Source organism: Harpia harpyja, chromosome W (assembly GCF_026419915.1).
Source record: "Harpia harpyja isolate bHarHar1 chromosome W, bHarHar1 primary haplotype, whole genome shotgun sequence".
In the NCBI taxonomy this organism is placed as follows: Eukaryota; Metazoa; Chordata; class Aves; order Accipitriformes; family Accipitridae; genus Harpia; species Harpia harpyja.
In genome coordinates this window covers 35,514,181-35,526,803 of record NC_068968.1, presented here as the reverse complement: position 1 = coordinate 35,526,803, position 12,623 = coordinate 35,514,181, and the positions used below count along the sequence as shown (strand labels likewise).

At 38.8% G+C, this 12,623-nt stretch overlaps 1 protein-coding gene across 3 annotated transcripts in view; it reads right to left on the bottom strand.

Annotated features, from left to right (window-relative positions):
* The window catches only part of LOC128136234 (probable global transcription activator SNF2L2), a 249,047-nt gene that overhangs the window by 216,051 nt on the left and 20,373 nt on the right, over window positions 1–12,623 (bottom strand). For all 3 annotated transcript variants that reach the window (XM_052775473.1, XM_052775474.1, XM_052775476.1), the window contains exons 4-6: window positions 9,719–9,842; window positions 1,830–2,159; window positions 355–456 (exon numbers count right to left, since the gene is read on the bottom strand). In XM_052775473.1, coding sequence (XP_052631433.1) covers window positions 355–456; window positions 1,830–2,159; window positions 9,719–9,842 — 556 coding nt within the window. The remainder of the gene's footprint in view (window positions 1–354; window positions 457–1,829; window positions 2,160–9,718; window positions 9,843–12,623) is intronic.

The following is a 12,623-nucleotide window of genomic DNA, read 5'->3' as shown; positions in this document are numbered from 1 at the left end:
TTGTAATCAATTTCATTTCAGATCCAGCATCCTGACCATCTGGCATTCAACCATCTGCATCAATCTCTGGAAAAGGAACAAGCTTATATATTTAATTCTGATTGTAGAGGGTGCTTCATGTTCAGGCTGCCTAACAGCTGCAATAATTTCATCTGGTCAACTCATTCACCTTTGAATAAGTGGTAAAACACTCCTTGATATTTAAGTGCTAGGCAAAGTAAAGGTCACACCATTTCTTCTTTATGCCTTTTTATTTCCCCATTCTTTTTCCTGCCTCTTTTCCCCAGTCCCTACCCACATGGCTTAACCTTAACTGTATGCATGATATAAAATTACTACTATACTCCCTTCTACCTTCTGTCCAAGGTTTAGGGGTCATGGCAGCTATATGTCCAGGTACTCCTGGAGCTGGTCCTGGGCCAGCTGTAGGACCACTCATTGCATGTGACCCAATACCTATAATTTAACAGAAAGAAAATTATTAAAATATAAAACATTACTACACATTAAAAAATCCCTCTGCATTCCAATATGCTAGTCTATTTATGCAAATAAGCTTTGTGCATTAAATACAGATTTAAGTGGATTCCACTGTGCAAAAAATTAATGTAATGAGGTATATTAAAATCACATCTTTTAAAATACTTGATGACAAAACCACATGCGTTGAAATGAAGTGACCAGTTATTCAAATTATTTTTTAAGAAAATAGGATCATCTTTACCCTCAGCTTCTAAAGCTAAATAACAGTTTACAGAAATCATTAACTCTTTAAAATAATCAGCATATTTTTTAATCTGTTGAAGCTAATTTTGTGCCCAAAATCATTTGTATGGTGTATATTATGATATCACAAACATAGGATTATTATTTCAAGTGAGTAATAAACAGCAGGAGGAGATTAATTTTTAAAAATAAGGATCACATTTTCATAGCCCTTGGTTAAAAAATGTACAAAACTGAAAAGACAAAAGAAATACATAAAAGATATTTAAAACTGCCTTTAAGTAAACTGGATATTTTTTTTTCCCATGGGAAAAGGTCCTAAAAGGTCTGAATTTGAAAGTAATGAAGAGTCAAAAAATATGCACATAATACTGTTAAGATATCACAGTGGGATCTGTATAATGTCCACATGGCTAGATAAACCATTTCTTTATTTTCTTGAGATTGTGGAGGAGGGAAAAAGTGAAAGACAATCATCATACAAATTAATGAACTTACAAACAAAACCAAACTTCAACAACAGAAAACTCCCCTCCTTTCCCTCCCTCCCCATTAAATTGATCTTAGGATTGGACTTGTTCAGAAAACATAACAGGTGCAAGCTGTTTAAAGTAACACAGCTGTTTAAGACCGAAATAAGTTTGCGTACTGCATTATAACATCTATTATTATTATGAGAAACTCTTTTCCCTATGTTATGCACTTGACAACATACTGGATATAGTTTCAGTTTTCATGATCTGCATAATCAGTCAACTTCCAGATTTTATATCTATTTTTCTGCATGGCAACAGGGGAGTGAAAATGCATTCTAAGAGCAGTAAAATGTAACTGGCAAATTGTGACAAACATTTGCAAAAATGGCAGGCATAATCAGGACAGATAGTATATAAATTACTTTTATCTCTATTTTTAAAAATAATTAGTATCCTATTAATAATGTGCTTTATGCACTTATTCCAACTTAAAACCATAGGTCATTGTTCATATAGAAGTCTGCAAATGGTTCCAAATTATATGCCTGCACACCAACAATTTCTATTTTCCACGGGTAGAACTTAAAGAAGTATCTTGCCAATGACATGGTGCCTACATTCACTTACTTGATTGCCTGCTATAGGCAGCAGGAACCTGTTGCTGCTGAATGCCGGGCAGGGTCCTCTTTCCTTGAACAGCAAGTTGGAGGTTTTCTGGTAAAGACTGACCTCTAGCTAACATTTTGTATGCTAGAATCTGAGCTCGGAGCTGATGTAGCTGTACAGGACTGAAAGGGGAAGAACCTCTGTTGGGTTGACTCATAACTTGTGGGTCTCCTGGTATCATGGGTCCTGGCTGACTTGGAGTCATCTGGGGTGGAGTTGGACCTTGTCCAGACATTGGACTGGGCACATGTTCTGGTGCTCCCAGTGGAGATGGGTGTGGAGACATATAGCCTGGAACAGATAAGAAGTTCAAAACCTTATTTTCCAGGTTAATCAAGTCTAAACTCCACTGAAGTTTCTTTACCTTAAACAGTATCTGAAATATAAAAAATCCTCTCTCACATTAGTAGAGCTGTACTATTTTCTACAAGAACAGAAGTATGATCTGAAATTCCCTGAGATAGCAAGAAGGCTACAAGAGCTATTATTCAAACAATTAACTCCCCTCACATTTGGGGTAAAACAAACTAAAACTAAATTGCATGTGAAATACAGCAATCAAATGGCATGATAGGACACTGGTTCACCTGTATGTTGAATGAATATTTCATTATAGAATATTTTCAAAGATGTTTGCCTATTTTACAGCTTATAAAAACAGCATTATATTTATATATGTATATATTTATTTTGATGTGCATACATCAAAGCACCTATTCAATGATACATAACCTTTTTCCTAATACTCTCCAACATACAAATATAAAACCAGACAGTATCTAATTCATATTTTTATATAGTTCCTCAAGCTTATGTGGATTAAAGTTTTTAGTCTGAGACACAACATTCACTACCTTTTACCATCCAGGTGCTGGAAAACCCAGAGTATCAACTTTGAACACAAAAACTATCTTCTGAAGAAGCTGATGAACATTAAATCCTATAAAAGATCTAACAGGGTATATTGGGTTTACATGGCATGGTTTTGGTAGTGGGGAGGGGGGGCTGCAGGGGTGGCCTCTGTGAGAAGAGACATAGGGCTGCCCTCATGTCAGACAGAGCCAGTTCTAGCCGGCTACAAAACAGACCCGCTGCTGGCCAAAGCTGAGCCAATCAGCAAAGGTGGTGGTGCCTCTGTGATAACATATTTAAGAAAGGGTAAAAACCACTATGCAGCAGCTGTGAGAGAGAGGAGTGAGAGAAACAACTACGCAGACACCAAGGTCAGGGAAGAAGGAGGGGGAGGAGGTGCTCCAGGCACCGGAGCAGAGATTCCCCTGCAGCCCGTGGGGAAGACCATGGTGAGGCAGGCTGTCCCCCTGCAGCCCATGGAGGTCCATGGTGGAGCAGATATCCACCCTGCAGCCCGCGGAGGACCCCACACCGGAGCAGGTAGATGTGTCCTGAAGGAGGCTGTGACCCCATGGAGAGCCTGTGCTGGAGCAGGCTCCTGGCAGAAACTGCAGCCCGTGGAGAGGAGCCCACACAGGAGCAGGTTTTCTGGCAGGAACTGTGGCCTGTGGGGGACTCATGTTGGAGCAACCCGTTCCTGAAGGACTGCACCCCGTGGAAAGGACCCATGCTGGAGCAGTTCATGAAGAACTGCATGCAGCCTGTGGGAAGGACCCACATTGAAGAAGTTTGTGAAGGACTGTATCCTGTGGGAGGGACCCCACACTGGAGCAGGGGAAGAGCATGAGAAGGAAGGAGCGGCAGAGAAAAAGCTTTATGAACTGACTGCAACTCCCATTCCCCATCCCCCCTGTGCAAATCAGCGGTGGAGGAGGAGGTAGAAGAGCCTGGGAAGAAGGGAGGGGTGGGGGGAAGGTGTTTTTAGCTTTGTTTTTGTTTCTCACTATCCTACTCTATTTTTAATTGGAAATAAATTAAATTAGTCTTCCCCAAGTTGAGTTGGTTTTGCCTATGATGGTAACTGGTGAGCGATCTCCCTGTCCTCATGTCGACCCGTGAGTTTTTTTCATCTTATTTTCTCCCCATCTTGCTGAGGAGGGGATGTGAGAGAGCAGCTGGGTGGGCACGTGGAGACCAGCCAAGGTTAACCCACCACACAGGGTGAGCACAACTCTGAAGGGAACAGAACTCATCTTATTACAATCCTTGCTTTTTGGTGGGTTTAGGTTTGTATTTTAATTACACTTCACAAATATTTCCCTGAGCTTCATAACACATCCATGAAAATAGATGGTATGGGTATGCTTTTTAAGTGAGATATCGAAGACTCCAAAGCACATCCAAGACAAAAAAAAAATCTTAAGTCTTATCCTTTAGGTGATGCACTACAGTTAGATTTTAAAGATGTCTACCAGCTGTGAAAGAGAGATTTGCAGAAGAAAAATAACATTTGTATCTGTACTGGGGCTGTCTGGGATGGAGTTAATTTTCTTCATAGCAGCCTGTATGGTGCTGTGTTTTGGATTTGTGACTAAACCACTGTTAATAACACACCAATGTTTTGGCTATTGCTGAACAGTGCTTGCACAGCATAAAGTCCTTCTCTGTTTCTCACTCTGCCCCCTCAGGGAGTAGGCTGGGGGTGCACAAGAAGTTGGGAGGGAACACAGCCGGGACAGCTGACCTGAACTGGCCAAAGGGATATTCCATGCCATATAACATCATGGTCAGCAATAAAAAATGATGGGGAAGTCTTTCCAAAGTAGCCATTGCTCGGACACTGGCTGGGCATCAGTCTGATTATGGGAGATGGCGAGCGATTGCCTTTGCATCACTTGGTGTTTTTTTTTTCTCTTTCCTTCACTTATTAAACTGTCTTTATCTCAACCCACAAGTAATTTCTTCCTTTTGGCCTTCTGATTCTCTCCCCCATACTGCTGGGGGAGGGGGGGGAGTGACAAAGCAGCCGGTGGGTGCTTAGTTGCTGGCTGGGGTCAACCCACCACAGTATCAGTCTGATGAGCCTTACAAAACAACAAATCTCCTAGCTCCCTTTTGTGGACACATATTTAGCTAACGTCGGTCGCAAGAGCATTCCAGACGCCTTTAGAAGACCTTGAACAGAATAAACAAGAAGACAAAAAAAGAAAGATGCCAATTAGAAGAACACAGGTGCGCATTCCACGATAAAGGGAACTTGGCACAAAGAACCTCAATTCGGCAGTTTATCTTGACCAATTAGACTGAGACAAGTTTCGCATGTTTTAGTTGGTATAACCAATTATGTCCTATGTTTATGCGCGTGTACAGAGTTAGTATAACCAATTATATCTTATGTTTATGCGCGTGTACAGTGTTGATATAACCAATCATATTTTATGCTTGTGCGCGTGTACAGTGACTTTGCAGAATATGTGACTATAAGTATGTGTGTGTTTTAGCAATAAAGGGTCATCTGTCGTCTGCTTTCAACCTTACAGGCGTCCGTCTACTTCAATCTCCTCACCCTTTCACAGTCTTTGACCAAGTTATAGGTCGCAAAACTCAAAAGTTCATGCAGACTTCCCTGAGTTCTGTGGAATCAAATCTACTCCTGTGATTCCTTGGCTGATCTGACATTCTGAACTGAAACTATGCCAACTTTATCTATACCTAGTACTGGTCACAGTAAGAAGCAATTTTACTCCTTCCTTTTACTGTTCTTCCAATAAGGGCAGCATAGGGGAACTCCTCTACAAATTTTGACTGGTGAGATGCCAGTAGCTGTAAATTCAGAATTCATACAAGCTGAGACATGAGAGTGCTAAAGAACTGAAAGTTAATGAAAGGTGGGGTCTGAGGATACTAATATCCTACAGTGAAATACACATTAAAAATAACTGAAAGAATAAAGAAAAAAGAATGGAAGATTTGGGGTTGGTTGTGTTTTGTTTTGTTTTTCAAAAATAGGAAAAGGAAATGGAAGGACAGGATGGAAAAAGAAGTTTTAGTTGGAAAAAGATCAGATAAGACAGAAAGAGACTGAGAATTCAGTTTTATAACTAAAGAGCAAAAAGACAAGCAAAGAAAACCCTGTTGAAAATAAGAAAAAATAAGGAACCTAAGGGAAAGATAGAAAGAAAAAGTTGAGGAAAGAATGAAAAGGGAGAATAAGAGACATTAAGGGTAAAAAGCTAAAATTACTGAGGTTATTCAATAGAAAGCTTAATATCAAAATTGCTTATACATATATTCATATATTGCTGGTGATAAAAGCCATGATAAATAATCATACAGATCATACAGTTTATTCCATTTATTAATCTCTGTCTACCAAAGGTGTCAGGACTGAGACTACTAACTACTCTCAAAAATAATTCTTTCTTTATTAAGAAAAGGGGGGGCTAAAATCCCACTTATGGAAGACACTGCTTTAAATGAATATATTATGGTATTAAAAAAGCATATAATTGCTCTATTGTCTTATGATTTTAAATTTTGGTTTCTTATTTATTGTATTTTTCCATTACTGTTACATTTCCAAATCTCACAATTTCCTTTAAATAGCAGCTACTTTTAATTAAGCTGTTTTCAAAACTGTCTGCCAAAGAAAGATTTCTTTGTCTCCCCGCCACAACATTACACTTTTCAAAGTTATTTAGTCCTAAATCAGTGATGGGTTTTGAGATGCTGGATCTTAAATCTGTCTGAGCTACAAAAAAGTGAAGTCAGAAAGGTGAAATGAGACATACAGCACTTGTTTTTAACCTTGACAATTCAAGCCTTAAGTGCATGACATTGCTATGGAGAGAGGAATTTCTAGAAATGAACTGGTTTTGAGGTTTCTACATATTTAATAATTACATTTCCTCTCTCCCTCAAAGTCATACACATTGGGAATCTTGGCAATAAGGAAAACAGGTCTTACAAAAATAAAGATTAAAATAAAACACCAACTAATTATTTCAGGTAAGGACAAAAACCTTCCAAACTTCTCATTAGCTATAAAATGTGACATTCACAGACTCTAAAGTTTTGTGATGCCATATAGAGGTTTTCTACTTTAAGTGCAAAACCTTTAAAAAGAGTCAAGACACACTGGCCAACCTCGAGCACAACCCTGGGCTTCAGGAGAGCAGACTTTGGCATCTTTAGGGAGCTGCTTGAAAGAATCTCAGGGTATACAACACTAGAAAGAAGAGGTATTCACAATACACAGTGAGAGCACATAACATCTTAGAAGAAATATACAGTGAGAAATATATTCAGACAGGACTGAAGCTACAAGAAGATTTATTTAAGGTAAGCAAAGTATAAAATTTTCCTCATTGGTAATATGGCCAGTGCTAATATCATCTCTTGTGAAACTGTCAACTAAGAGAAAGATATGAAGGCCCCAAGCATGCAATTCATTCAAAATTAGGACTGGAGAAATATACTGTTGAGAGGTAGTCTTCTACTGGCAGACAGATGGATAAGATGACCAAATAGATTTTTCTCATCTTTAAAAGGCTGAAAGGATCAGAAAAGAAAGTGCAGCTAAGTTTAAGAACAATAGGGACAGTAAATATCAATATTCTCTGTGAAGAAGCAGTAACTTGGTGAACTCTATGTTAACCTAAATTTGGATAGCTTTATTGTAAAAAGCTCAGCAAATACTGCTTGGTGTTTAAAAATGTATAGAGATTAAGTCCCAGAGCCTTAAAAACCCTGCAGTGCTTATCTTTGCATTTCAAGTTCTTTTATCAACTGTGAACAGAGCACTTTAAATATTGTAATTGGAGTGGGTTTTACTGCTGTATCACAATAATTGCACTTATTTAGTTCCAAATTCCACGAAAAAACAAGAGGGTTTTCTGGTTTGTTTCAGTTCATTGGTATCTTTCTATGATCTTGATCAGCATATATAACCAACTTGTTCCTTTTGTTATTTACTGCTACACCACTGTTATCTGCAAATTCTACCAGCAATGAGTTTATGACATATATTTATGACAAATATATTCAGATTCCTGCAAGACCAACTAGAAATGTCCCCAACTGGTTGATGATTCACTATTTAGTTATTTTTATAAGCTATCACTTAACAAGTTTTTGTCCGTTTAATATGGGTTATATTCATTTTGCTTAGTGCTACTTTTCTTCTAAATTAGAATGCTATGCAGAAGCAAGCCAAGCACTATACATGTCTATTATATAGACAGTCGTACCTGTTATTACTGCTTATTAGTTTTATTGTAGCACAGAGAAGTCCCATGCATGAGCCATGACCCACAGTGCTAAGTATTGTACTGTATTATTAGCACATTATGTTTAAATTGAACCAGCTTTCATTTTCAGAGTAAACATTCTGTTCATTTTAGGAAACACATTTGTTACAAGCAAACCTGTCTCTGAATGCATACTTGGGTAAAATTTTGCTCTCAGATGAGCATGCTTGAATTCCACTGAAATCAGCAGAAAAACACTTTAATCTGATGGATAATTTGTATCTTCAGAAATCAGTTCTATTTCACTTAATTGGTAGTGAAAGGTATAACTGAAAAACAGTACTTTCCAATGCTCAAGGTACAGGAACAAGTATTGACCAGGATCCCAGTCACAGCCCGCTCAGAGTCACACAGCAGTTCAAGCAAATGCATTCTGCTAATCTATACCCGTTTTCTCTTCCCACCATTTGTCTTATCCAATCTAACAAACACAAAAACACATCAAAAAAAGTGACCATCTCTTAATAGATTTGTACAGGGACTGGTAAAAGAGGGCTCCTAATTCTAGTCAGGGTCTTTAGGAATTGCTGTAATACAACTAGTTATGCAATATACAGAACCTTATCTGCTAAACTAATATAAGTAGGTGTTGTCAGTTAAATCTTCAACATACTGAGCTGCTTATAGAATACATTTCCTTTTACCTTGTGAACTAAAGGATGTGAAGAAGACATATGATGAAATTAGCTTCTATTTTGTTTCTGTTGTTGGGCACAATTTTTTGGTAAAACCTACAAACAGTACTTGACCAAACATGGCAGATAGATATTAAATAAGGCCACTCCAGGCTGGTTTCACTTCTCTCTTGTGATTCCTTCATCATAGGATTCAAACTGATTGTCCTGGTTTTGGCTGGGATAGAGTTATTTCTTCTTAGTAGCTGGTACAGTGTGTTTTGGATTTAGTGTGAGAATAATGTTGATAACACACTGATGTTTTAGTTGTTGCTAAGTAGCCCTTATCCTAAGTTAAGGATTTTTCCATTTCCCATGCTCTGCCAGCAAGCAGGTGTACAAGAAGCTAGGAGGAAGCATAGCCAGGACAGCTGACCTGAACTAGCCAAAGGGATGGATATTCCATACCATAGAACGTCATGCTCAGTATATAAACTGGGGGGAGCTGGCTGGGAGGGGTGGATTGCTGCTCGGGCATTGGTCAGCAGGTGGTGAACAATTGCATTGTGCATCACTTGTCTTTTCTTGGGTCTAATTTATCTCTCTTTTTTGTTATATTCCCTTTCATCATCATCATCATCATCATTATTATTATTATTATTATTGTATTTTATTATTGTTGTTGTTATTATTGTATTTTATTTTACTTTAGTTATTAAACCGTTCTTATCTCAACCCACGAGTTTTACTTTTTTTTTCCTGATTCTCCTCCCCATCCCACTGGGAGGGGGGAGGAGTGAGCAAGCAGCTGCGTGGTGCTTAGTTGCTGGCTGGGGTTAAACCACGACATAACCTTACCCAAGCCCTTACATTACCCGCTTTTTTCAGTACATGGTTGATGTACACTCCAAAAAGCAAGATGATTAAGTTATTCCTCTACTCCCCTCAATATCGCAATTTATCTTCTCCAAACAGAGCACAGAGGAAATATAAGAAACTTGTTCCAAGGAACTTGTGACTTCCTGTAGCACAAAAGGGCCCCCAAAATCATATTGCATGCATAATATGCATAAACCTTGATTATGTTGGTCCATTGGACTCTGAGGTGGGCCCATTCCAGGGTGAGGAGGTCGCATACTCTTCATAGAGCTACAATGAACATCTTCAACCATTCCTTTTTCATGCAAGCCGTCAGTAGGCTGTAAAAAAAAAATATATACCTCTACTAAAAAAAAAATCAAAGGGATATAAAATAAAAATTTACACAAGTATATAAAGAAGCATATAAACTTCTCATACTACCTATTATAAGTAAATACAATGGGACTCTCTATCCCTGGAATCAGATTTTTGGAAAGCAGAGCACAACATGAGAACGTTTATCCCCCTTCCTGCTGCTTTCTTTTTCTGATTCCTTATGAGCTATTTGGACAATGTCAAGTACTACAAACTGGAGGAAAATTGTCCAAACAGAAACAAATGAACTGTATTGACTTCATATAACAAAGCAGTGTAATGCAGACCAACTTAGAACAGTACAGCCTGTGGCTTAGGCCAAATTATTAACCCAACCTTTTGCCTTTCAGTTGCTGCTACACTGGAATGTCCCAAATGCTGTTTCCCTTCAAACACAAAGATTCCATTAAAGGAATCAATTTCTTATTGGTATATTTTTACTTCAAGTAAAAATCCTGCTTGTGACATCATACTAATTTTTCTACAGCCAGCAATCATTTATGGTATACATGGTGTATTGGGTTTAAGTGGCAAGGCTTTGGTAGTGGGAGGGGGCAGGAAGGACTGCAGGGGTGACCTCTGTGAGGAGGGAGAAGAGGTAAGGGGCTGCCCTGTGCCTGACACAGCCAGTTCCAGCCAGCTCAGCAATAGTTCCACTGCAGGCCTGAGATGAGACAAATGCTGGACAGGCGGGGGGGGGGGAGAAGAGTGAGAAACAGCAGTGCAAACACCAAGGTCAGAGAAGAAGGAGGGGGAGGAGGTGCCTCAGGTGCCAGAGCAGGTAGCTGCAGCCCATGGAGGACACCATGCTTTTTTTTTTTTGTGTCTTTGTTTCTCACTATCCAAATCTATTTTAATAAATAAATAAATTAAATTATTTTTCCCCAAGTCAAGTCTGTTTTGTCCTTGACAGTAATTGGTAAGCTATCTCCCTATCTTTATCTCACCTCACGAGCTTTTTCATCCTATTTTTTCCCCCTGTCCTGTTGAGGAGGGGGAGTGAGTGAGCAGCTAGGTGGGCATTTGGCTGCTGGCCAAGGCTAACCCACCACACATGGTTATAAATAAAAAAAGGATTATGCTTCTGGTTATCAGCAAATAGGAAGAGAGATCATAGAGTGCACAGTTCTCTTTCTGTCCCTCAAGTAAGATCTATGGAAAACACCGTTGTTCTGGTTAATAAATATATATAGTTAAAAAATACATGTCCCAGTTGGTGCATAAGAACAGCTATACCACTTCAGACCAAGACCATCTTTCCCTTTCTTCTGTTTCCAGAAGGGACCAGAGGTAAATATCCAGGAAGAATAAGATCAGGGCAAACATGTAGCAATGCTTCCCTCTTCTATCCTCCCAGCTTCCAAATATTTTGAGTTCAGATTTCCTGATGCTGCTGACAATGTGATTGATGGACTAAAGTTTATTCAAAAAATTACTGAGAAAAAGTTAGTTTATTCTTTCTGGCCTAACTATATTCTATAAATCAACAGTAAATTTTCCTGTGTACAGATTTTCTGGTTATTTGAATATATAGTATTTAATTTTCACATAATTGTTGTTAAGTATGGGAACTATATGATTTATTAATGCCAACTTAATGTTAGATTATGCTATTAAAAGCAAATCTCTGTAAACACAAAGGAGCACAGACACAATGGCAGGTAGAGGAACCCCAATAACCTAATCAGAGACAGAGCCCCTGCCCTGACTCCTCCCAGGGCTGTCCCAAGGAGAGCCTCAGCTCCAGTGTGAAACCCACCCGATGAGTTAACGGGAGCAGCTCTCCCAAGCACCTACAGACTGAGGGGGGTTACTGCCTACTAGGGTATGGGACTCATCAGGGGATGCCAGGAAGAACATTTTGGAATCATGCAAGACTTATTATGGGATGTTTAGGGGAGGAACCAAAGGCAGGAAAAGGGAGGGATCTAGGTGATTTTGGGAGGAACAAGCATGCGAAAATAGAGGTATAAGGGGACAAAAGGGGCTGGTCGCATGTAAACAGGTCTGGTGAGCGCATTTTTCTGACCATGCCCTGCACTTGATCAGCACAGTCTGTCCTGTCTTGTCATTAAACTCACCCCCTGGGTGAGAGGGCTCTCAACTCTGTGTGTGCATGGAGGTCTAAGTGCCAGCAATTGGAGTGGGGAACCACAAGTCATAGGGGTCCGTTTGTCTGTGGTACCAGCAACTGGAAAGACTGGAGTGCATGCTTATTGTGTGGGTATGTATGTTAGTGTGTGATTGCTAACATCTATCAAGCCAAACTAGCCAGCAAGTAGATAATCACCAAATAATGATAATCACCAAAAGGTTTTGAAATGATATCTTGCTTCTGTAAGCAGTTATTGCATATTTATGAAGGTAAAACACCTGTAAAAGTGAAGTTACCATAAATTTATTTCATAATTAAGGATGAGAATTAGTAAGAGAATGTCTTAAAAAAGAAAATTTCAGACATATTTCCTTATAGCAAAAGAAATTGTGTAAGCACACACATAAATTTAAGCATGACAAGCACTCAAGTCAGATTATTCACATGCTTTAAATTAAATAGTTTTAAATTCCTTAATGAGATGGAGCCTACGTAAATTAATTTGACAATAATTTTTAAATCAACATGGAAGATGAAACAAATATTTAAGCCTTTTAAGAGATAATAATAAAAATAAATGTTCATGAAAAAAAAAGTCACCCCAGAAAAATATAATATGGAAAAAAATAGTTGCAAACAGATGTCGAAA